This window comes from Doryrhamphus excisus, chromosome 1 (genome assembly GCF_030265055.1).
Source record: "Doryrhamphus excisus isolate RoL2022-K1 chromosome 1, RoL_Dexc_1.0, whole genome shotgun sequence".
Classification (NCBI taxonomy): domain Eukaryota; kingdom Metazoa; phylum Chordata; class Actinopteri; order Syngnathiformes; family Syngnathidae; genus Doryrhamphus; species Doryrhamphus excisus.
This window is the reverse complement of record NC_080466.1, coordinates 6,198,522-6,225,632: the sequence shown is the minus strand read 5'-3', so window position 1 is coordinate 6,225,632 and position 27,111 is coordinate 6,198,522. Positions and strand designations below refer to the sequence as shown.

The 27,111-nt window shown below is 42.8% G+C and overlaps 1 protein-coding gene across 15 annotated transcripts in view; it reads left to right on the top strand.

The window, feature by feature from the left end:
* Positions 1-27,111, top strand: part of LOC131098204 (ankyrin-2-like) — a 73,515-nt gene that overhangs the window by 38,862 nt on the left and 7,542 nt on the right. For 13 of the 15 annotated variants that reach the window (XM_058045944.1, XM_058045950.1, XM_058045947.1 and 10 more), the window contains 6 exons: positions 356-7,432; positions 7,892-7,969; positions 8,147-8,278; positions 9,273-9,413; positions 9,513-9,723; positions 9,926-10,004. In XM_058045944.1, the coding sequence (XP_057901927.1) occupies positions 356-7,432; positions 7,892-7,969; positions 8,147-8,278; positions 9,273-9,413; positions 9,513-9,723; positions 9,926-10,004 (7,718 nt within the window). The remainder of the gene's footprint in view (positions 1-355; positions 7,433-7,891; positions 7,970-8,146; positions 8,279-9,272; positions 9,414-9,512; positions 9,724-9,925; positions 10,005-27,111) is intronic. The other 2 variants (XM_058045943.1, XM_058045952.1) reach the window with 2 other exon arrangements.

The window sequence follows — 27,111 nt, the reverse complement described above, 5'->3', positions numbered from 1 at the left end:
TTCTATGTTGTTTGCTGTTGTTTTTGTTTGGTCTGTATGGCAATTTCACCTGTTTGTTTTTTTCATTTGTTTCATTTCTCCTTCCCTAAATTGGGATATTATTATCAAAGTCGGCATTCAACTTTATTTTACTTCTCTTGGCTTTGCTGATGCTCTACTCCCTTATAAGACGCTCTGGGATCACTTTTTCATGTGTTTTGGTCTTTCAGGACTTTCTTATTATCTGTCCTGTCAGTCTTTTCTTTGATCTCTAAACTCAACCTGGATTTTAATGGCATTGTCTTGATCACAGTTTTCTGATGTCTCTCTTCCCCACTTAATTTGTCCCTATGTCCTTTACCCTTTTTAACGTAAGATGACGAATCTGAATCGATGGAGACGTTCTCACTGAAAACTAATCAACCTCTCGACCCTGCAACTCTTGCAAGCCCCGACCTTCTCTCCGACATGTCTGACATCAAAATCCCTGTTTTACTTTCTGAACAAGTGGACCACTTCATAAATTTGGGCACGGATGGTGCTAGGTGGACTGAGGGAAATGACACTCTGGCGAAATATGACTTCAGAGAAAGGCATCAAAAGTTTGGAGGGATTGAAAGCGAACGGATTAATAACACTAAAGAGCAAGAAGGCGGTGGTAGAAAGGCGGAGCAGGTCTCCGTATTTGAATCCCAGGCCGTGAAAGTAAGGAATGTACCTGTTGAACAAATGGACGCACTAAGTAGATCTGCTACACAGGACAGAGACATGACAAAAATTGACTCTGCGGGTGATTCTCAGGAGTTTGCCCAAGATACACAGCGTTCTGTGAAGTCTAATGGTAAACAACGACCCCCAGATATCAAAAAACCTATTCGGAGGAAACTTCGAGACAGGGAACGTTCTGGATGTAGTAGCTCAGAGGGAGAGCTGGAAAGGATGAGCTCTGAAGAGTCTCTAGATGGTGATACAGTTCTTATTGAGAGTGGACTTCTTCTCACCCCGGAAATCGATCCACCAGTTTCTCCTTGTGTGGTTGAGACACCTATCGGCTCAATAAAGGATCGTGTTAAAGCGTTACAAAACAAAGTTGAAGAAGAGCAGGAACAAAAACATGACGTGGTCGTAATTTCAAGATCATTTGTTTCCACAACAAAAATAGAGGGCGACATGCCCCAACTCCCCAGTGTTCCCAAATCACCCAGATCTCAAACAGAAAGATTAGAAGAGACAATGTCTGTTAGGGAACTGATGAAAGCATTCCAGACCGGTCAGGACCCTTCAAAGAATAAATCAGGGCTTTTTGAGCATAAAGCATTGGACTCTTGTGATTCCACTCTAACAAGCCAATCAGCAGATTCTGAAGATAAATGGGGGACTGACCAAAGGCCTACACAGCCACCAAGAGTTCTCCATACAAATGACTTTCAAGGAAGTGACAGAACTGACTTTGGAACTCAACCTGTAAGCATACTTAAAGAAACCTCACAGGACTCTTCGTTAATTTCAGATGCATATGTTGGAAAGACAGTCACTTTTTGTGATGATCCTGGCTTTCTCCCTCGCAAAATGTCAACTCAGTCTTCAGAAAAGGAGAGTATGTCTGTTAAGGAGCTAATGAAAGCATTCCAGACTGGAGAGGACCCTTCAAAGAGTACACTTGGGCTTTTCGAACACAAATCCACTGCTCCGTCAAGTATTTTAACACATGGATCAGTCATTGCCAATGAAGCAGTCAACACACAGGCAGCAAAATCACAGCTCATTTCAAATACGGATTGTATTGGAAACTCAGTAGCCAGTGCTTATACAATTCAGCATGGTGATGGAAGGATTAGTCCTCAGAGAGATGCATTGCCTAATAGAAGTCTGGATATGATGCAAGTTGAACAATCCATTGGTACTGGTATGACTTTATCTGAAGACTTGCAGATAAGCCCTGACCGCAGACCTTCTGAAGACTTCAGTGCCGACATAAAGGCTGAGCTAGAAGAAAGTCCTGAGTACCAACTATTCAAGCAAACATCCACAGCATTGGACGTCAGCAATCAGCAAGAGACAGCCGGTGAAGAAAGATTGGTTGACAGAGTACCAATCTACAGTCCATCAGGAGAAACTCTTTGTCCCATTGAGAATCAAAACATGATTGATAAGCAAAGTCCAGAAAATATGGCTGAATATTTTCACAACACTGTTGACATTAGGACACCTCATTCCAGTTTCATAGAGAACAACAAAGGACTTGTAGTTTCCCATCAGATGAACAATGACAATGAAGTTAAAGAAATGACAGTTGAGGAACCACGACTTGAAGAAGTCTACATTCATAGGAAAACAGATACGCAGTCACCAACAACAGCAAAAGATATGTCAGGGATGGTTGACTCAATGAAATCTGATTTAGAACATTATCTACAAACCAGTCCTGTAGCAGATCAACCACCAGAAGACAATATTATTGACGAAACTTTTCAACAAATTATCCTAACAAAGAATGAAGAGAAAACCATTCACCCATTTGCCTGTGATAAGTTTGGCTTTGGCACAGAACATAAAGATTTTGAAGAAAATGTTACAGGTGGAGACCGAATTAGGACACCGTATTCTAGTTTGGGAGAAGACTGTGATTTGGGAGAAGACTACCAAGGACTTCCAATAGCCCATCAGATGAACATTGACGGTGAAGAACCAGAATCAGTTAATGAACGACTATTTGGCATGACAACTGATAACATGACTCCAAAAACAGTGAGAAATATATCAGGGATAGAGTCCTTAATGACAACTGACTTGGATCAGTGTCTTGCTACGGGGTTTGTAGCAGATCGACCACCACAAGACGATATTTCAGAGGATGTTTTTGAACAAATTATCCAAACAAAGGAAAAAGACAAAGACATCGACTCTGTTAAGCATGGATACAGCATAGAACATACATATTTTGAAGAAACTGTTATAAGTGGAGACTCAGTAAGGATGGCCCATTCCAGTTTTGGAGAAGACGATGAGGGACGTCCAGTAATCCATCAGATGAGCACTGATAATGAAGAAATTGTTGATGAACCAGTACTCGAAGAAGTCCACATTGGCAGGAAAACTGATAACAAGAGTCCAACAACAGTGAAAGACATATCAGGGATGGAGTCCTTAATGACAACTGACTTGGATCAAGGTCTAGCTACAGGGTTTGTAGCAGATCAACCACCACAAGAGAACATTATTGAGGAAGATTTTGAACAAATTATCCAAACAAAGGAAAAAGAGAAAGATGTTCACCAATTTGCCTCTGATAAGTTTGGATACAGCACAGAACATACCTATTTTGAAGAAACTGGTATAAGTGGAGACAGAATTAGGACAGCTCATTCCAGTTTAGGAGAAGACCATGAAGAAGGACCAGTAGCCCATCAGATCAACACTTATAATGAAGAAATCACAGTTGATGAACCAGTACTTGAAGAAGTCCACATTGGCAGGAAAACTAATAACAATAGTCCAACAACAGTGAAAGACATATCAGGGATGGAGTCCTTAATGACAGCAGACTTGGACCAGTATCTAGCTCCAGGGTTTGTAGCAGATCAACCACCACAAGAGGACATTATCAAGGACGTTTTTGAACAAACTATCCTAACAAAGGAAAAAAAGGAAGACATACACCCATTTGCCTCTGATGCGTTTGGGTACAGCACAGAACAAACATATATTGAAAAATCTCTTACAAGTGGAGACAAAATTAAGAAAGCTCATTCCAGTTTGGGAGAATACTGCGATTTGGGAGAAGACTATGAAAGGCAACCAACAGCCCATCAGATGAACACTGAAAAAATCACAATTGATGAACCAGTACTTGAAGAAGTCCACATTGGCAGGAAAACTGATAACAAGAGTCCTACAACAGTGAAAGACATATCAGGGATGGAGTCCTTAATGACATCTGACTTGGATCTGGATCGAGCTACGAAGTTTGTAGCAGATCAACCACCACAAAAGGATATAATTGAGGAACATTTTGAACAAATTATCCTAACAAAGGAAAAAGATTCAGACATTCACTCAATTGCCTCTGATGAGTTCAGCACACAATGCAAATATTTTGAAGAAACCATTACATATGGGGAAAAAATTAGGACACAAAATTCCAGTTTGGGAGAAGACTACGATTTTGGCAACGAATATGAACGACATGTACTGGCCCATCAGATGAACACCGATAATGAGGACATCTCAGTTGATGAGCCACTACTTGAAGAAGTCCACACTGGCAGGCAGACTGACAACAAGACTCAAACAACAATGAAAGATATGTCAGGTTTGGAATCGTTCATGGCAGTTGACTTGGACCAGTGTCTATCAACAAAGCTTGTCGCAGATCAACTACAAGAGGAGGATATTATTGAGGACAATTTTGAACAAATTATTCTAACAAAGGATAAAGAGAAAGACATTCACATATTTTGCCCAGATGAAGTTGTGTTTGGCACAGAACATAAAGATCTTACAGAAGAAACTATTCGAAGTGGGGATGGAGGACTTGCAGTGACACATCATCTGAGCATTGATCATGAAGAAATTACAGTTGATGAACCACTACTTGAAGAAGTCCACGTTAACAGCAAAACCGATATACAGGCTCCCATAGCAGCAAAAGATATGTCAGGGTTGGAGTCTTTAATGACAACTGACTTGACTCAGTGTTTGGCTGCAGGGTTTGCAGCAGATCAACCACAAGACGATATTATTGAGGAGCATTTTCACCAAACTATTTTGACAAACAAAAAAGAGGAAAAACATTACCAATTTTCTTCCGATGTTACAGACAAGACTGCCTTTGCTTCTGAGAGAGAAATGAAAGATGAAGACACAGAAAATGAATCGAAAGATATTAATACGACTGTAATAGTCAACGATTTTGCACAAGATGGTACATTTAGCGCCCAGAAGGGAACTGAAAAGGGATCAAGTGCTTTTGAAGAAAATCATTCCTTCACTGAAGAGGTACCTCTAATGGAGGAATGGGTGGGGCAGAAGCCTTCATATCAACTCTCTAAAACTGTCAAGGAGATGTCCGGCATGACTTCCCTGCTAAAATGTGACCTAGACCAATGCCTCATAGACAGGCCAGTGGCATGTGAGACTCCACAAGAGGACAATATCCAGGACAAATTTGAACAAGTTATTATTACCAAAGTCCGTAAAACTTCTTTTGAGGAGACAGCCACATCACGGTTTGAAAATGTGGAAAACAACCAAGACGGTCAGACACAGATGCCGACTGATATTGTTGAAGTCAAAGAGAGGGATATGTCAGGCATGTTGTCAGTTCTTGGTAGTGAATTAGAAAAGTGTTTGAAAGACAATCATGCAGAAACACAAGAGGGAGCAGCAATCACAGAAATGCAACATGGTGATGATTCAGAGAAGCCAATGTACCAAGTTTGGACTGAGAGAAAGGCCAAACAACAGCAGTGTATAAATTACCAAGATATGTCAGGCATGATATCACTGCTGAGTCGTGACTTTGAACAAAGTATAAAGGAAGAGCCAGTGATGATGCAAGACCATCCAGAAGAAGATGTGATTCATGAGCACTGTAGACAGGTTATTATATCAAAAGACTCTGACAGAGAAACATCCACATTTTTACAACTTCCACCAGTTCCACTCTCTAGTGGCTACAGTGAAAGTACTGTACAAATGACATATGAAACAATAGGTGAAGACAACAATGACAATAAAAATTACCATTTTGGTGCCATCACCCCAACTACACCACAACGGCCCGCTGATTTAAAGAACCTGGACACTGTGGATTTTGATGAATCAGCTCAAGAGCTTTATCCACTGGACTCACTGGAGGCAAGTCCTGTCGTGGAGGACATATCTTCAAGGAAGTCCCCAGACTCCATTGAGCCGAGCCCTACCAGAAAATCTCCTTGTCCAGACTCTCTTGAAGGAAGTCCCACTCAATCAGACAAAACAGAAGATCAAATGCCGCACAAGGCAGCTGTGTATGAGGATTATGCATCACAGCTAAAAGCATGCTTGGATTATGATGAACCCCATGAATCGGAAAACATCACACAAATGGAAGGAGACAAATATTTCACATTCCATGAAGATGACAGCGAGGATCAATCCACCAACAAACAATTTACTCCAGAAGAGGAGATGTTTAAAATGGCTGCAAGGATCAAAACTTTTGATGAAATGGAACAAGATGCTAAAACCAAGAGAGACACTTCCTCCTTTGCAGAAAGCGAAATTCTCGATCCAGATGATGATTTAAAAGATAATCCACTCCTCGATAATAGTTCAGATTCTCTGCATGAATACTCCGTAGCCTTCAGTGAACAAGTTGATCTGGCAGAGGACAGAAAAACATCTGAAAAATACCCTGTTAAATCACCAATTGATGACAAAACCCCTGATCAATTTCAGTTTGAAGAGGGAAAGCTATTTGAAATGACCAGAGGGGGCGCAATTGATCTGACAAGAAGTGCTGATGAAGACCCTGAACGATATGCATTTGTTCAAATAGAGGAACATCCAACCGAAGTTGTTTCACATGAAACTGGGCGAGAGCAAGATGAAAGTTATTCAGCTGTAGAGGAACTCATACAGAAGATAACGGATGACAACTTTCCAACTCCCAAACCCAGAACTTCCATCCCTTCCTCAAGTGACAAGTCAAAAACTGATAAACATCTTTGTGAAGCAGATCTTGGCAGCTCCACAGAAGTTCAGCTTGGCTCCCCCAGTGGATTGGAGAAGCTGACCATTATTCAAGGTGACGATGAAGGCATTAAAGGCGTTGGTGAAAACTACCTTGATTGTACAATAGCCACTCTTCAGTCAAATGCAAACATAGTGGATCAATCTGCATACTCAAAGCAGAGTTACGATTCCTCCTGCTCCTCCGCTGATGAGGATGATGACGATCATTGCTCGGTCATTGAGATGTCCTTTTTGGGTGCACGGGCTATTACTACAGAAGGCAGCAAAACAAATGAACCTGAACCTGATTTGGTTGCCAAAAAGAAGGATTCATCTGTAAATCGCAGGACAAGATCTGAGACACATGGTGGTCCAAGTAAAGCCTCAAATACGAACATCCGAAGTTGTTCTGAAAGCACTCAGTCCACACATGAATCCAACCTGTCCTCTCACTCAACAAAACAAAAACACAAAGAAATCCGCATCTATAAAACTGAAGAATCATCTGTTTCTTTGGATACTGATGACATAAGCAGCTCAAGTCACAAGAGTCCAGATTCTGTTATTTTTACATATGACATGCCAGCCTCGAGTAGTTCGGATTCAGATCCAATTACGGCTGTGCACCCGTCTTCTAGCACAGTGGATGTATTTGAATCTAGGCCTACCTGGGATGACAAGGTGGAAACACAGATGCAGAGAATCACCGGTGATCAAACTTCAAAATGTACGGCAGGTATGGCTAGATTTACACAAGCTTTTTTTTTTCCCCCTCGGCAGCAACGACTCTTTTCTTCTTTGTAAGAACGTTTTGCCATCACGTGTGTGAATATTGTGGTGTTTTGCATGATGGTGAGTTATTTGGTCATCTCATGTTTGTCGATGTGCTATCTCAAGATTCAATTGTCATGTTGGTTCTAGAAATAGCAGCTTATTTCAATGCCGACTATTGGTATCTCTGATACTAATATAGCGTTACTAATATTACTACATTTATTTTGCAAACCTTGACCATGTCATATTTTGGAAATCCAACCTTTATATTTTCATCCATATCAACATTACATAACCACATTTTATTTCAGTTACATTATGACATAAAGCATTAGGGACTGAAATATTGCTGAAGTATATTTGTGCAACAGGTACTAGGACACTAAAATATAATATATTATTTTGCTGTGGTGGTATTTAGTGGATTGGCAGGATGATGCCGACAGGAAAGAGGAGACATTAGCCATCATTGCAGATCTCCTTGGCTTCAGTTGGACTGGTAAGTTGTCACTTTAAAAAGCTCTCTTTTAAACCAGTAGATCTTACAGAACCTGGGTGTCATTGTGGTATTTGTGTATATAAATAATTTCTAGGTTGTATGTAGTACATATGTGGTTTATCAACAAAAGCAACTCAATAGTATGTCTTATATTTCCTATATTTCGTATTTCCTCAGAGCTGGCAAGGGAACTGGAATTTAGTGAGGATGACATTCAGACAGTTAGGTCAGAGAATCCCAATTCACTTCAAGAGCAGAGTCATGCCTTGCTTCAGCGATGGGTTGAACGGGAAGGCAAACATGCCACAGGTAGGTCATGGCCACCATCTGCAAAACCATTTTTTAATATGGGTTGTGTTGCCTCTTTGCCTCTCCTTTTTATCTGTTGTTGGTTCCATTTCCATAACAGCGGGTGAAATTGATTCCCGATCATTATTGCTATTACGGATATTTCGGGGTTTTGTCAATGACAATGGATCTGAATAGCATTATTTCTAGCGTTAGCGGTGTGCTAGCCGGTCACCAGGAAAGATTTTCAACACACACATTACATACGTACATTACAGCTGATTTATGTTATATTTTACATATTGTGCTAAACTATGACAGGAACAACATCAAATTATCAGTATTGTATTTGAGACTAAATATGAGGTGAAAGAAAAAACTGAAAAATGAAGTAAAGTAATCCTATCTGTGCGGCACGGCGGTCGAGTGGTTAGCGCGCAGACCTCACAGCTAGGAGACCAGGGTTCAGTTCCACCCTCGGCCAACTCTGTGTGGAGTTTGCATGTTCTCCCCGTGCATGCGTGGGTTTTCTCCGGGTACTCCGGTTTCCTCCCACATTCCAAAAACATGCTAGGCTAATTGGCAACTCCAAATTGTCCATAGGTATGAATGTGAGTGTGAATGGTTGTTTGTCTATATGTGCCGTGTGATTGGCTGGCGACCAGTCCAGGGTGTACCCCGCCTCACGCCCGAAGGCAGCTGGGATAGGCTCCAGCACCCTCTGCGACCCTCGTGAGGAAAAGCGGTAGAAAATGAATGAATGAATGAATGAATCCTATCTGTGCCTCATGGGAGAAGATGCATTGCAAAGTGTAATGGTGTGTTCAAGGACTGTGGAACAAGTCGCCACTTGTATTAACCACTCAAAGATTGTGGCGCTATGATGTGCTCTTTTACACATTTGAAAATACTGTAAGAATGACACTTGTACTTCTATGAAAATATGTACTTTTCAATTAAATTGACAAATTATTGATGAAATGCTTCAATCAATCATTTTGAAAAATTTCCACAGAGAATTGCCTGATTAAAAGACTGACCAAGATCAACCGCATGGATATTGTTCATCTAATTGAAACCCAGATGAATAAGTCAATTCAAGAGCAAACATCGAGAACATATGCTGAGATTGAGAAAACACTGGACCATAGTGAAGGTAGTTTTTGTATACAAATCTTTCTGTCAAAGCACTTTCTTTTTTAGATTAAAAATTCTGTGTTCATTCCACCTCATAACTGTGATTTTTTTTTTTTAGTGTCAATGGCTTTGTCTTCAGTGCAAGATGATGTGGATAGTCCCAGGATCGTGAGAAGAATAGAATCAGATCGCAAGCCACCCCCAGCTGTTTCTGAAGAGGACCTCTCCGTTGCTTCTCTGTTAGACATTCCCTCATGGGCGGAGCCTGCTGGACATACCCACTCAGAGAGCATGCATGGTGACCTATTGGAGGAGCTTGAGATCACACAGTAAATTTCCAATTTATTTCAAAAATAAGGGCATAAAATAGTGCATAACATTTTTACTGATTTGACTTTTGACCGGAATTGCCTTGATTTCATATTAAAAAAATAAATAAGCTCATTCTGTTATATGGATGTGCCCTTTCTACAATTCTACAAAAGTTACTACATAGCACTTTTTTGACAGTGTCTTCTTTGTCTGTTGCAGTGAACCGAACCCAAACCTCTGGACCACAGATGATGTAATTTCACATGAACGTACACGTTATGTCAACTTTGATGAGCAAGTAAGTACGCTCCCCACCAAAACAGAAGCTTCAATGAGGAGCAAAGCCACTCGAGTTTATGATGCCCAGTACAAAGTGAAAGACCAGCAAATGTCCTGCAGTATTGAAGTTCATCATCTCTTCAAGCCTTTCCATGGTAGTGGTCAGTGCCAAAGCGACAAGCGCAGCCAAAAGACACCTGAAACATTTGTTGAAAAAGATCGACAGAGCAACTTGTCTGAAAGTTTGAAGTTGCAGTCAACTGAATCTATCAGTAAAATTAGTCTAATCCTATCCGAATCAGACCAAGCAGAGACTGACTTCAAAGAGCTCCATGATGAGTACAACTTTATTCCTCACCTTGTCACTCCAACCTCTGGCCCAAACCTATTGGATGAACCAGACATTCACCAAGCAGATCTGACAATAACTGAAGAAATCACAGCTGCAGATCCAAAAAGCGAGGCCTCACAGAAGTGCATTGATGAAATCACAACACAGCACTTCAGAGAACATGCCAAGGTCCCACAAGTCCCATACGTCCCCAGTGTGAACATGGGCTATGGTCCCTTCACATCAAGCAAAGAAACTCAGTTGCAAATTGTTGAGTATCAGGAAAACATGTCCTTCATTGATGATGACCACATTCAGCCAATGGAAGCAATTTTTGCTACAGCAAAGTACCAAATGGTGGATGATAGTAAAAACTTTCCGATGGCCTGTGACTCAACTGATAGCTCAATTTATAGTTCAGTCAGTCCAGACAGTGACAAATACATAGCAAAAATGGTCTCTTCCAACCTCTATCCGCCTGTCGATGTAGCACAGATATCCGAGCAAGATGAAACATTGTCTTTCACTTCCACAGATCATGACTCTTCTGTTCATGAAAAAAGTTTCTTCTCACTGGACTCTTGGGGATTAAATGACTCTTTCCCCAGAATGTCATCACCCGAATCTGTTATGTCAATCAATGATTATAGAGCAATGTCTCCAGACTCCCCTCTCAGCAAGAGAAAGGGCTTTACTGCAGACTTCCACATAGCTGATAACAATTGGGCACTCTTTTCAAGCTCTGATAAGTGTGATTCACCAGACATGAAAGTTATTACTGAAAACAGCACAGACCTCATTCAGTCAGATGTGTTTCATTCTAACACTAAACTAAAAATTCCACAGAAATGTCATTCTCACGTATCAAAACATAGTCCACCTTTACCTGACAGAGAAATTCCAAGTGCGACATCAAACATTCTGTCAAATGAGCACTGGCATGAAATAACCTGTGCCAATAGAAGGGCTTCACAAGATTTAGGTACAATTAATTGTGAAAATCAGTGGTCATATACAGATTGTAGGCCATTCTCACCACAATCTCAGACCTCTCAGTGCAGTTTCTCATTTCTTGAACTCTTGCTCTCTGAACCAACCCGTGCCCAACTGAAGAGTCAGCACTGTGATTATTTTTTACAGTATTCAAGCCATAATCCAGTCACACCCCAATTGACTGTTTCCACTTCAACAGTTGACTGTCAACACCTGGGAGAAATTAGTTCTTCTAAAACAAATTTACCCATCCATATTTTTTGTCCGCAACCAAAGAATTCCATTGCATCAACAAACATTTCCAGTGCAGAAAAGCCTGTGCCGTGGCAAGGAATATGTGATGCCAATACAGAAGAGAAGGAATGTGGAACTGAAAAACAGATTTTGTTTCAAAGTTGGCCACCATCGTCTAAAGTCATTGTGGAAAAGACAGAATGTAAGGAATCATTTCTTGATTACTGGTTTACAAAGTTGGCACCTCAATCTCCAAGCTTATCAACATGTGAATCAGATTATGATATAAAAAATATCACAATAAACACAATAGAAAGCAGTCCAATTCAAGGGTCTTCAGATCCAAGTTGGATGAAAGAATCCTCAGACAGAATATCAGAACCACATTTTAAAGAACCAGTTATCTTCAATTTTGTGGAAAAAACAAAGTATATTTTTGAGTTTCCGAAGGAAAAAAATGTGACCTTATGCAAAGACGAATCTTCCAATTTTGAGCATATGGCCCAACAGAACAAATCAAAACATTTCACAACATCCTCAATAAAGGGAGACATAGCACTGAGAAAGTATGTATGTCCTGACTTGACTGAGCAAAACCAACCATTCTGTCCTGAAAGTTTTGATGAAAACAAAAAAACACATTGTGATTATTTTTTTAGATACTCTGAAGAATCACCAGAGTCTGTTTTGTCAGAAGATATAGTTTCAGCTAATCAAGTCACTATAAGAGAATTCAAGCCTCAGGCTTGCGCAAGGCCTCTCACATATGCAGATGTTGTGCGAGGCATTGCATACGAAAAGCAAGCAGAACCCTGGTCTGAAGTCAAGACATTTGAGTCTCATCCTTTGATGCATTCATTGGACTCCCTTGATCAGTGGTCTGACTACTCTTCGGAGGAATTGATCACAGAGGTGAGACCTCATTCTCCAGAATCTGTAGTGTCTCGATGTGAATGCAGTGTCCTTTCTCCTGACTCTCCTGTTCCTCATTTTGATGTCGCCCAAATTGAATACCGTGACCAATGTTTCAACCAAAGGTCATACACACCAGAATCCCTTGCTTCTGATTGGGAAGAGAAGGATCTGTGTCTCAGCAATCTTTTTGATGAGGCCAGACCACTGTCGCCAGACTCTCTTTCATCAGACATGGCCCTTGATACATTATTTTGCCACAGAGCATTGACTCCAGATTCTGTTACCTCGGATCTGGATACGTCGCTCCTTCGGGATTGGTTGTTAGACTTCAGAGCATCTTCCCCAGAGTCTGTGATATCCCGAGAGAAGAGAGCATTCTGTCTTGAAAGTTTTGATCATTGTAATTATTATTTAAGCTACTCTGAAGATAGGCCAGCTACACCTCTGTCGACAGTGTCTGATGTTGAGTGTTCTGAATTCTGTCTCAAGGATCTTTTTGATGACAGCAGGCCAGAATCCCCAGAGTCTGTTTTATCAGAAGATATAGTTTCAACTGATCAGGTCACAGTAAGTGCATGCCAGCCTCAGCCTTGCTCAAGGCCTCTCACCTATGCAGATGTCGTGCGAGGTATTGCATACGAAAAGCAAGCAGAACCCTGGTCTGAAGTCAAGACATTTGAGTCTCGTCCTATTGTGCTTTCATCAGACTCCCTCGATGTGTGGTCTGACTACTCTTCCGAGGAATTGATCACAGAGGTGAGACCTCATTCTCCAGAATCTGAAGTTTCTCGATGTGAATGCAGTGTCCTTTCTCCTGACTCTCCTGTTCCCCTTTTTGACGTCGCCCAAATTGAATACCATGACCAATGTTTCAACCAAAGGTCATACACACCGGTATCCCTTGCTTCTGACTGGGAAGAGAAGGAGCTGTGTCTCACCAATCTTTTTGATGAGGCCAGACCACTGTCGCCAGACTCTGTTTCTTCAGACATGGCCCTTGATACCTTATTTTGCCACAGAGCATTGACTCCAGATTCTGTTACCTCGGATCTGGATACGTCGCTCCTTCGAGATTGGTTGTTAGACTTCAGAGCATCTTACCCAGAGTCTGTGATATCCCTAGAGAAGAGTGATTTCTGTCCTGAAAGTTTTGATGAAAACAAAAACCAACATTGTAATTATTATTTAAGCTACTCTGAAGATAGGCCAGCTACACCTCTGTCGACAGTGTCTGATGTTGAGTATTCTGAATTCTGTCTCAAGGATCTTTTTGATGACAGCAGGCCAGAATCACCAGAGTCTGTTTTATCAGAAGATATAGTTTCAACTGATCAGGTCACAGTAAGTGCATGCCAACCTCAGTCTTTCGCAAAGCCTCTCACCTATGCAGATGTCGTGCGAGGCATTGCATACGAAAAGCAAGCAGAACCCTGGTCTGAAGTCAAGACATTTGAGTCTCGTCCTATTGTGCTGTCATCAGACTCCCTCGATGAGTGGTCTGACTACTCTTCTGAGGAATTGATCACAGAGGTGAGACCTCATTCTCCAGAATCTGTAGTTTCTCGATGTGAATGGACTGTACTTTCACCGGACTCTCCTGTTCCTCATTTTGATGTCGCCCAAATTGAATATCGTGACCAATGTTTCAACCAAAGGTCATACACACCGGAATCCCTTGACTCTGATTGGGAAGAGAAGGATCTGTGTCTCACCAATCTTTTTGAAGAGGCCAGACCAATGTCGCCAGACTCTGTTTCTTCAGACATGGCCCTTGATACCTTATTTTGCCACAGAGCATTGACTCCAGATTCTGTTACCTCGGATCTGGATACATCGCTCCTTCGGGACTGGTTGTTAGACTTCAGAGCATCTTCCCCAGAGTCTGTGTTATCCCTAGAGAAGACAGCTTTCTTTCCTGAAAGTTTTGATGAAAACAAAACCCAACATTGTAATTATTATTTAAGCTACTCTGAAGATAGGCCAGCTACACCTCTGTCGACAGTGTCTGATGTTGAGTATTCTGAATTCCGTCTCAATGATCTATTTGACGACAGCAGGCCAGAATCACCAGAGTCTTTTCTATCAGAAGATATAGTTTCAGCTGATCAAGTCACAGTAAGTGCATGCCAGCCTCAGTCTTTCGCAAAGCCTCTCACCTATGCAGATGTCGTGCGAGGCATTGCATACGAAAAGCAAGCAGAACCCTGGTCTGAAGTCAAGACATTTGAGTCTCGTCCTATTGTGGTGTCATCAGACTCCCTCGATGTGTGGTCTGACTACTCTTGTGAGGAATTGATCACAGAGGTGAGACCACATTCTCCAGAATCTGTAGTTTCTCGATGCGAATGCAGTGTCCTTTCTCCTGACTCTCCTGTTCCCCTTTTTGATGTCGCCCAAATCGAATACCGTGACCAATGTTTCAACCAAAGGTCATACACACCGGAATCCCTTGTGTCTGATTGGGAAGAGAGGGATCTGTGTCTCACCAATCTTTTTGATGAGGCCAGAGCACTGTCGCCAGAGTCTGTTTCTTCAGACATGGCCCTTGATACCTTATTTTGCCACAGAGCATTGACTCCAGATTCTGTTACCTCGGATCTGGATATGTCGCTCCTTCGGGACTGGTTGTTAGACTTCAGAGCATCTTCCCCAGAGTCTGTGATAACCCTAGAGAAGAGTGCTTTCTGTCCTGAAAGTTTTGATCATTGTAATTATTATTTAAGCTACTCTGAAGATAGGCCAGCTACACCTCTGTCGACAGTGTCTGATGTTGAGTATTCTGAATTCTGTCTCAAGGATCTTTTTGATGACAGCAGGCCAGAATCACCAGAGTCTGTTCTCTCAGAAGACATAGTTTCAGCTGATCAAGTCACAGTAAGTGCATGCCAATATCAGTCTTTCGCAAAGCCTCTCACCTATGCAGATGTCGTGCGAGGCATTGCATACGAAAAGCAAGCAGAACCCTGGTCTGAAGTCAAGACATTTGAGTCTCGTCCTATTGTGCTGTCATCAGACTCCCTCGATGAGTGGTCTGACTACTCTTCTGAGGAATTGATCACAGAGGTGAGACCTCATTCTCCAGAATCTGTAGTTTCTCGATGTGAATGGACTGTACTTTCTCCGGACTCTCCTGTTCCTCATTTTGATGTCGCCCAAATTGAATATCGTGACCAATGTTTCAACCAAAGGTCATACACACCGGAATCCCTTGCTTCTGATTGGGAAGAGAAGGATCTGTGTCTCACCAATCTTTTTGAAGAGGCCAGACCAATGTCGCCAGACTCTGTTTCTTCAGACATGGCCCTTGATACCTTATTTTGCCACAGAGCATTGACTCCAGATTCTGTTACCTCGGATCTGGATATGTCGCTCCTTCGGGACTGGTTGTTAGACTTCAGAGCATCTTCCCCAGAGTCTGTGATATCCCTAGAGAAGAGTGATTTCTGTCCTGAAAGTTTTGATGAAAACAAAAACCAACATTGTAATTATTATTTAAGCTACTCTGAAGATAGGCCAGCTACACCTCTGTCGACAGTGTCTGATGTTGAGTATTCTGAATTCTGTCTCAAGGATCTTTTTGATGACAGCAGGCCAGAATCACCAGAGTCTGTTCTCTCAGAAGACATAGTTTCAGCTGATCAAGTCACAGTAAGTGCATGCCAATATCAGTCTTTCGCAAAGCCTCTCACCTATGCAGATGTCGTGCGAGGCATTGCATACGAAAAGCAAGCAGAACCCTGGTCTGAAGTCAAGACATTTGAGTCTCGTCCTATTGTGCTGTCATCAGACTCCCTCGATGAGTGGTCTGACTACTCTTCTGAGGAATTGATCACAGAGGTGAGACCTCATTCTCCAGAATCTGTAGTTTCTCGATGTGAATGGACTGTACTTTCTCCGGACTCTCCTGTTCCTCATTTTGATGTCGCCCAAATTGAATATCGTGACCAATGTTTCAACCAAAGGTCATACACACCGGAATCCCTTGCTTCTGATTGGGAAGAGAAGGATCTGTGTCTCACCAATCTTTTTGAAGAGGCCAGACCAATGTCGCCAGACTCTGTTTCTTCAGACATGGCCCTTGATACCTTATTTTGCCACAGAGCATTGACTCCAGATTCTGTTACCTCGGATCTGGATATGTCGCTCCTTCGGGACTGGTTGTTAGACTTCAGAGCATCTTCCCCAGAGTCTGTGATATCCCTAGAGAAGAGTGATTTCTGTCCTGAAAGTTTTGATGAAAACAAAAACCAACATTGTAATTATTATTTAAGCTACTCTGAAGATAGGCCAGCTACACCTCTGTCGACAGTGTCTGATGTTGAGTATTCTGAATTCCGTCTCAATGATCTATTTGACGACAGCAGGCCAGAATCACCAGAGTCTGTTCTATCAGAAGATATAGTTTCAGCTGATCAAGTCACAGTAAGTGCATGCCAGCCTCAGTCTTTCGCAAAGCCTCTCACCTATGCAGATGTCGTGCGAGGCATTGCATACGAAAAGCAAGCAGAACCCTGCTCTGAAGTCAAGACATTTGAGTCTCGTCCTATTGTGCTGTCATCAGACTCCCTCGATGAGTGGTCTGACTACTCTTCAGAGGATTTGATCACAGAGGTGAGACCTCATTCTCCAGACTCAGTAGTTTCTCAATGTGAATGCAGTGTCCTTTCTCCTGACTCTCCTGTTCCTCATTTTGATGTCGCCCAAATTGAATACCGTGACCAATGTTTCAACCAAAGGTCATACACACCGGAATCCCTTGCTTCTGATTGGGAAGAGAAGGATCTGTGTCTCACCAATCTTTTTGATGAGGCCAGACCACTGTCGCCAGACTCTGTTTCTTCAGACATGGCCCTTGATACCTTATTTTGCCGCAGAGCATTGACTCCAGATTCTGTTACATCGGACCTGGATACATCGCTCCTTCGGGACTGGTTGTTAGACTTCAGAGCATCTTCCCCAGATTCTGTGATATCCCAAGAGAAGAGAGATTTCTGTCCTGAAAGTTTTGATGAAAACAAAAACCAACATTGTAATTATTATTTAAGCTACTCTGAAGATAGGCCAACTACAGCTCTGTCAACAGTGTCTGATGTTGAGTATTCTGAATTCTGTCTCAATGATCTTTTTGACGACAGCAGGCCAGAATCACCAGAGTCTGTTCTATCAGAAGATATAGTTTCAGCTGATCAAGTCACAGTAAGTGCATGCCAGCCTCAGTCTTTCGCAAAGCCTCTCACCTATGCAGATGTCGTGCGAGGCATTGCATACGAAAAGCAAGCAGAACCCTGGTCTGAAGTCAAGACATTTGAGTCTCATCCTATTGTGCTGTCATCAGATTCCCTCGATGAGTGGTCTGACTACTCTTCTGAGGAATTGATCACAGAGGTGAGACCTCATTCTCCAGAATCTGTAGTTTCTCGATGTGAATGGACTGTACTTTCTCCTGACTCTCCTGTTCCTCATTTTGATGTTGCCCAAATTGAATACCGTGACCAATTTTTCAACCAAAGGTCATACACACCGGAATCCCTTGCTTCTGATTGGGAAGAGAAGGAGCTGTGTCTCACCAATCTTTTTGAAGAGGCCAGACCAGTGTCGCCAGACTCTGTTTCTTCAGACATGGCCCTTGATACCTTATTTTGCCACAGAGCATTGACTCCAGATTCTGATACCTCGGATCTGGATACTTCGCTCCTTCGGGACTGGTTGTTGGACTTCAGAGCATCTTCCCCAGAGTCTGTGATATCCCTAGAGAAGAGTGATTTCTGTCCTGAAAGTTTTGATGAAAACAAAAACCAACATTGTAATTATTATTTAAGCTACTCTGAAGATAGGCCAGCTACACCTCTGTCAACAGTGCCTGATGTTGAGTATTCTGACTTCTGTCTCAATGATCTATTTGACGACAGCAGGCCAGAATCACCAGAGTCTGTTCTCTCAGAAGATATAGTTTCAGCTGATCAAGTCACAGTAAGTGCATGCCAGCCTCAGTCTTTCGCAAAGCCTCTCACCTATGCAGATGTCGTGCGAGGCATTGCATACGAAAAGCAAGCAGAACCCTGGTCTGAAGTCAAGACATTTGAGTCTCGTCCTATTGTGCTGTCATCAGACTCCCTCGATGAGTGGTCTGACTACTCTTCTGAGGAATTGATCACAGAGGTGAGACCTCATTCTCCAGAATCTGTAGTGTCTCGATGTGAATGCAGTGTCCTTTCTCCTGACTCTCCTGTTCCTCATTTTGATGTCGCCCAAATTGAATACCGTGACCAATGTTTCAACCAAAGGTCATACACACCAGAATCCCTTGCTTCTGATTGGGAAGAGAAGGATCTGTGTCTCAGCAATCTTTTTGATGAGGCCAGACCACTGTCGCCAGACTCTCTTTCATCAGACATGGCCCTTGATACATTATTTTGCCACAGAGCATTGACTCCAGATTCTGTTACCTCGGATCTGGATACGTCGCTCCTTCGGGATTGGTTGTTAGACTTCAGAGCATCTTCCCCAGAGTCTGTGATATCCCGAGAGAAGAGAGCATTCTGTCTTGAAAGTTTTGATCATTGTAATTATTATTTAAGCTACTCTGAAGATAGGCCAGCTACACCTCTGTCGACAGTGTCTGATGTTGAGTATTCTGAATTCCGTCTCAATGATCTATTTGACGACAGCAGGCCAGAATCACCAGAGTCTTTTCTATCAGAAGATATAGTTTCAGCTGATCAAGTCACAGTAAGTGCATGCCAGCCTCAGTCTTTCGCAAAGCCTCTCACCTATGCAGATGTCGTGCGAGGCATTGCATACGAAAAGCAAGCAGAACCCTGGTCTGAAGTCAAGACATTTGAGTCTCGTCCTATTATGCTGTCATCAGACTCCCTCGATGCGTGGTCTGACTACTCTTGTGAGGAATTGATCACAGAGGTGAGACCACATTCTCCAGAATCTGTAGTTTCTCGATGCGAATGCAGTGTCCTTTCTCCTGACTCTCCTGTTCCCCTTTTTGACGTCACCCAAATCGAATACCGTGACCAATGTTTCAACCACAGGTCATACACACCGGAATCCCTTGTGTCTGATTGGGAAGAGAAGGATCTGTGTCTCACCAATCTTTTTGATGAGGCCAGACCACTATCGCCAGAGTCTGTTTCTTCAGACATGGCCCTTGATACCTTATTTTGCCGCAGAGCATTGACTCCAGATTCTGTTACCTCGGATCTGGATACGTCGTTCCTTCGGGATAGGTTGTTAGACTTCAGAGCATCTTCCCCAGAGTCTGGGATATCCCTAGAGAAGACAGCTTTCTGTCCTGAAAGTTTTGATGAAAACAAAAACCAACATTGTAATTATTATTTAAGCTACTTTGAAGATAGGCCAGGTACACCTCTGTCGACAGAGTCTGATGTTGAGTATTCTGAATTCTGTCTCAATGATCTATTTGACGACAGCAGGCCAGAATCACCAGAGTCTGTTCTATCAGAAGATATAATTTCAGCTGATGAAGTCACAGTAAGTGCGTGCCAGCCTGAGCCTTGCTCAAGGCCTCTCACCTATGCAGATGTCGTGCGAGGCATTGCATACGAAAAGCAAGCAGAACCCTGGTCTGAAGTCAAGACATTTGAGTCTCGTCCTATTGTGCTGTCATCAGACTCCCTCGATGCATGGTCTGACTACTCTTGTGAGGAATTGATCACAGAGGTGAGACCACATTCTCCAGAATCTGTAGTTTCTCGATGCGAATGCAGTGTCCTTTCTCCTGACTCTCCTGTTCCCCTTTTTGATGTCGCCCAAATCGAATACCGTGACCAATGTTTCAACCAAAGGTCATACACACCGGAATCCCTTGTGTCTGATTGGGAAGAGAAGGATCTGTGTCTCACCAATCTTTTTGATGAGGCCAGAGCACTGTCGCCAGAGTCTGTTTCTTCAGACATGGCCCTTGATACCTTATTTTGCCACAGAGCATTGACTCCAGATTCTGTTACCTCGGATCTGGATATGTCGCTCCTTCGGGACTGGTTGTTAGACTTCAGAGCATCTTCCCCAGAGTCTGTGATAACCCTAGAGAAGAGTGCTTTCTGTCCTGAAAGTTTTGATCATTGTAATTATTATTTAAGCTACTCTGAAGATAGGCCAGCTACACCTCTGTCGACAGTGTCTGATGTTGAGTATTCTGAATTCTGTCTCAAGGATCTTTTTGATGACAGCAGGCCAGAATCACCAGAGTCTGTTTTATCAGAAGATATAGTTTCAGCTGATCAAGTCACAGTAAGTGCATGCCAGGCTCAGCCTTGCTCAAGGCCTCTCACCTATGCAGATGTCGTGCGAGGTATTGTATACGAAAAGCAAGCAGAACCCTGGTCTGAAGTAAAAACATTTGAGTTTTGTCCGATTAATCTATTGTCGGACTCCCTCGATGAGTGTCCTGACTACTCTTCAAAGGAATTGATCACAGAGGTGAGACCTCATTCTCCAGAATCTGTAGTTTCTCGGTGTGAATGCAGTGTCCTTTCTGCCGACTCTCCTGTTCCTCATTTTGATGTCGCCCAAATTGAATACCGTGACCAATGTTTCAACCAAAGGTCATACACACCGGAATCCCTTGCTTCTGATTGGGAAGAGAAGGATCTGTGTCTCACCAATCTTTTTGATGAGGCCAGACCACTGTCGCCAGACTCTGTTTCTTCAGACATGGCCCTTGATACCTTATTTTGCCACAGAGCATTGACTCCAGATTCTGTTACCTCGGATCTGGATACATCGCTCCTTCGGGACTGGTTGTTAGACTTCAGAGCATCTTCCCCAGAGTCTGTGTTATCCCTAGAGAAGACAGCTTTCTTTCCTGAAAGTTTTGATGAAAACAAAAACCAACATTGTAATTATTATTTAAGCTACTCTGAAGATAGGCCAGCTACACCTCTGTCGACAGTGTCTGATGTTGAGTATTCTGAATTCCGTCTCAATGATCTATTTGACGACAGCAGGCCAGAATCACCAGAGTCTTTTCTATCAGAAGATATAGTTTCAGCTGATCAAGTCACAGTAAGTGCATGCCAGCCTCAGTCTTTCGCAAAGCCTCTCACCTATGCAGATGTCGTGCGAGGCATTGCATACGAAAAGCAAGCAGAACCCTGGTCTGAAGTCAAGACATTTGAGTCTCGTCCTATTGTGGTGTCATCAGACTCCCTCGATGTGTGGTCTGACTGCTCTTGTGAGGAATTGATCACAGAGGTGAGACCACATTCTCCAGAATCTGTAGTTTCTCGATGCGAATGCAGTGTCCTTTCTCCTGACTCTCCTGTTCCCCTTTTTGATGTCGCCCAAATCGAATACCGTGACCAATGTTTCAACCAAAGGTCATACACACCGGAATCCCTTGTGTCTGATTGGGAAGAGAGGGATCTGTGTCTCACCAATCTTTTTGATGAGGCCAGACCACTGTCGCCAGAGTCTGTTTCTTCAGACATGGCCCTTGATACCTTATTTTGCCACAGAGCATTGACTCCAGATTCTGTTACCTCGGATCTGGATATGTCGCTCCTTCGGGACTGGTTGTTAGACTTCAGAGCATCTTCCCCAGAGTCTGTGATAACCCTAGAGAAGAGTGCTTTCTGTCCTGAAAGTTTTGATCATTGTAATTATTATTTAAGCTACTCTGAAGATAGGCCAGCTACACCTCTGTCGACAGTGTCTGATGTTGAGTATTCTGAATTCTGTCTCAAGGATCTTTTTGATGACAGCAGGCCAGAATCACCAGAGTCTGTTCTCTCAGAAGACATAGTTTCAGCTGATCAAGTCACAGTAAGTGCATGCCAATATCAGTCTTTCGCAAAGCCTCTCACCTATGCAGATGTCGTGCGAGGCATTGCATACGAAAAGCAAGCAGAACCCTGGTCTGAAGTCAAGACATTTGAGTCTCGTCCTATTGTGCTGTCATCAGACTCCCTCGATGAGTGGTCTGACTACTCTTCTGAGGAATTGATCACAGAGGTGAGACCTCATTCTCCAGAATCTGTAGTTTCTCGATGTGAATGGACTGTACTTTCTCCGGACTCTCCTGTTCCTCATTTTGATGTCGCCCAAATTGAATATCGTGACCAATGTTTCAACCAAAGGTCATACACACCGGAATCCCTTGCTTCTGATTGGGAAGAGAAGGATCTGTGTCTCACCAATCTTTTTGAAGAGGCCAGACCAATGTCGCCAGACTCTGTTTCTTCAGACATGGCCCTTGATACCTTATTTTGCCACAGAGCATTGACTCCAGATTCTGTTACCTCGGATCTGGATATGTCGCTCCTTCGGGACTGGTTGTTAGACTTCAGAGCATCTTCCCCAGAGTCTGTGATATCCCTAGAGAAGAGTGATTTCTGTCCTGAAAGTTTTGATGAAAACAAAAACCAACATTGTAATTATTATTTAAGCTACTCTGAAGATAGGCCAGCTACACCTCTGTCGACAGTGTCTGATGTTGAGTATTCTGAATTCCGTCTCAATGATCTATTTGACGACAGCAGGCCAGAATCACCAGAGTCTGTTCTATCAGAAGATATAGTTTCAGCTGATCAAGTCACAGTAAGTGCATGCCAGCCTCAGTCTTTCGCAAAGCCTCTCACCTATGCAGATGTCGTGCGAGGCATTGCATACGAAAAGCAAGCAGAACCCTGCTCTGAAGTCAAGACATTTGAGTCTCGTCCTATTGTGCTGTCATCAGACTCCCTCGATGAGTGGTCTGACTACTCTTCAGAGGATTTGATCACAGAGGTGAGACCTCATTCTCCAGACTCAGTAGTTTCTCAATGTGAATGCAGTGTCCTTTCTCCTGACTCTCCTGTTCCTCATTTTGATGTCGCCCAAATTGAATACCGTGACCAATGTTTCAACCAAAGGTCATACACACCGGAATCCCTTGCTTCTGATTGGGAAGAGAAGGATCTGTGTCTCACCAATCTTTTTGATGAGGCCAGACCACTGTCGCCAGACTCTGTTTCTTCAGACATGGCCCTTGATACCTTATTTTGCCGCAGAGCATTGACTCCAGATTCTGTTACATCGGACCTGGATACATCGCTCCTTCGGGACTGGTTGTTAGACTTCAGAGCATCTTCCCCAGATTCTGTGATATCCCAAGAGAAGAGAGATTTCTGTCCTGAAAGTTTTGATGAAAACAAAAACCAACATTGTAATTATTATTTAAGCTACTCTGAAGATAGGCCAACTACAGCTCTGTCAACAGTGTCTGATGTTGAGTATTCTGAATTCTGTCTCAATGATCTTTTTGACGACAGCAGGCCAGAATCACCAGAGTCTGTTCTATCAGAAGATATAGTTTCAGCTGATCAAGTCACAGTAAGTGCATGCCAGCCTCAGTCTTTCGCAAAGCCTCTCACCTATGCAGATGTCGTGCGAGGCATTGCATACGAAAAGCAAGCAGAACCCTGGTCTGAAGTCAAGACATTTGAGTCTCATCCTATTGTGCTGTCATCAGATTCCCTCGATGAGTGGTCTGACTACTCTTCTGAGGAATTGATCACAGAGGTGAGACCTCATTCTCCAGAATCTGTAGTTTCTCGATGTGAATGGACTGTACTTTCTCCTGACTCTCCTGTTCCTCATTTTGATGTTGCCCAAATTGAATACCGTGACCAATTTTTCAACCAAAGGTCATACACACCGGAATCCCTTGCTTCTGATTGGGAAGAGAAGGAGCTGTGTCTCACCAATCTTTTTGAAGAGGCCAGACCAGTGTCGCCAGACTCTGTTTCTTCAGACATGGCCCTTGATACCTTATTTTGCCACAGAGCATTGACTCCAGATTCTGATACCTCGGATCTGGATACTTCGCTCCTTCGGGACTGGTTGTTGGACTTCAGAGCATCTTCCCCAGAGTCTGTGATATCCCTAGAGAAGAGTGATTTCTGTCCTGAAAGTTTTGATGAAAACAAAAACCAACATTGTAATTATTATTTAAGCTACTCTGAAGATAGGCCAGCTACACCTCTGTCAACAGTGCCTGATGTTGAGTATTCTGACTTCTGTCTCAATGATCTATTTGACGACAGCAGGCCAGAATCACCAGAGTCTGTTCTCTCAGAAGATATAGTTTCAGCTGATCAAGTCACAGTAAGTGCATGCCAGCCTCAGTCTTTCGCAAAGCCTCTCACCTATGCAGATGTCGTGCGAGGCATTGCATACGAAAAGCAAGCAGAACCCTGGTCTGAAGTCAAGACATTTGAGTCTCGTCCTATTGTGCTGTCATCAGACTCCCTCGATGAGTGGTCTGACTACTCTTCTGAGGAATTGATCACAGAGGTGAGACCTCATTCTCCAGAATCTGTAGTTTCTCGATGTGAATGCAGTGTCCTTTCTCCTGACTCTCCTGTTCCTCATTTTGATGTCGCCCAAATTGAATACCGTGACCAATGTTTCAACCAAAGGTCATACACACCGGAATCCCTTGCTTCTGATTGGGAAGAGAAGGAGCTGTGTCTCACCAATCTTTTTGATGAGGCCAGACCACTGTCGCCAGACTCTGTTTCTTCAGACATGGCCCTTGATACCTTATTTTGCCGCAGAGCATTGACTCCAGATTCTGTTACCTCGGACCTGGATACGTCGCTCCTTGGGGACTGTTTGTTGGATTTCAGAGCATCTTCCCCAGATTCTGTGATATCCCAAGAGAAGAGAGATTTCTGTCCTGAAAGTTTCGATGAAAATAAAAACCAACATTGTAATTATTATTTAAGCTACTCTGAAGATAGGCCAGCTAAAGCTCTGTCAACAGTGTCTGATGTTGAGTATTCTGAATTCTGTCTCAATGATCTTTTTGACGACAGCAGGCCAGAATCACCAGAGTCTGTTCTATCAGAAGATATAGTTTCAGCTGATCAAGTCACAGTAAGTGCATGCCAGCCTCAGTCTTTCGCAAAGCCTCTCACCTATGCAGATGTCGTGCGAGGCATTGCATACGAAAAGCAAGCAGAACCCTGGTCTGAAGTCAAGACATTTGAGTCTCATCCTATTGTGCTGTCATCAGATTCCCTCGATGAGTGGTCTGACTACTCTTCTGAGGAATTGATCACAGAGGTGAGACCTCATTCTCCAGAATCTGTAGTTTCTCGATGTGAATGGACTGTACTTTCTCCTGACTCTCCTGTTCCTCATTTTGATGTCGCCCAAATTGAATACCGTGACCAATGTTTCAACCAAAGGTCATACACACCGGAATCCCTTGCTTCTGATTGGGAAGAGAAGGATCTGTGTCCCACCAATCTTTTTGAAGAGGCCAGACCACTGTCGCCAGACTCTGTTTCTTCAGACATGGCCCTTGATACCTTATTTTGCCACAGAGCATTGACTCCAGATTCTGTTACCTCGGATCTGGATACGTCGCTCCTTCTGGACTGGTTGTTGGACTTCAGAGCATCTTCCCCAGAGTCTGTGATATCCCTAGAGAAGACAGCTTTCTTTCCTGAAGGTTTTGATGAAAACAAAAACCAACATTGTAATTATTATATAAGCTACTCTGAAGATAGGCCAGCTACACCTCTGTCGACAGTGTCTGATGTTGAGTATTCTGAATTCTGTCTCAAGGATCTATTTGACGACAGCAGGCCAGAATCACCAGAGTCTGTTTTGTCAGAAGATATAGTAAGTGCATGTCAGCCTCAGTCTTGCTCAAGGCCTCTCACCTATGTATGTATAAAGCACAAACATTACCATAATAAGTTAATATCAACTTTGTTTGATCCCCCATATAAAGGAAAATGTTCTTATTGCAATTTTTTTTCAGAATTGAATATTGAAAAACAACAGAAACATGATTCTTACCTGTCACTTGAAGTATCCCCATGCGTCGATAATATTTCGGATGCTAAACCTCCAGATGAGCACTTCACTTGCCCCATTGACAAATCAGTTTTACCCAAATGTGATCCAGATTCTCACATTTTTGTTACGTCTTCATGCGTAAAATCTACTGATTCTTTCAATCCTGTTATTGACAGTGAATTCTGTGATTCATTTCCACAATCATATTACAGGCTACCTATATGTGATAAGTTGTCAGAAATTTCCTCTATTTCAAATGATTTCAATGTGTTGTATCAAAATTGCACTGCTGATGAAGAGCCGATGAAATCAAATTCTTTCAAATCCATTGTACATGACAGTGGGAATCCAACCACTGTGTTCCATGAAAACATTTCATTTCAGTCATTTGATGACTCATGGTCATCTAATTCAAGATCCCCCTTTGAAATTGCCGATACAGGTGAACGTTTAGCTCCAAGCCTTGCATACAAACCAGTCTTAGGGAGATTAATGGCACATGTACATGATCCAGTGTTTAAGGGGAAACATGAAAGTGATAAAGTTGTGTTAGCTCATACAATGCATCAGAATTGCTTTGAAAAACCTGGACTGAATAAGGCCATAACATATGGCCATAGACTACAATTGAGTCACATGCCATCTGTCAAAGAAAACATGGACTCTCATCATACTGTGAAAAGGGAGGAGGCCTTCAGTGAACAAACAAAGACGCACAGACCACTTGTGCATGAACTTAAGGGTACTGACCCAAAATCCCCATTAATGACGACACACAGCCAAGAGTTGTTTGGCAAGGACATGAAAAGACAATCAGTGACAAAGGACA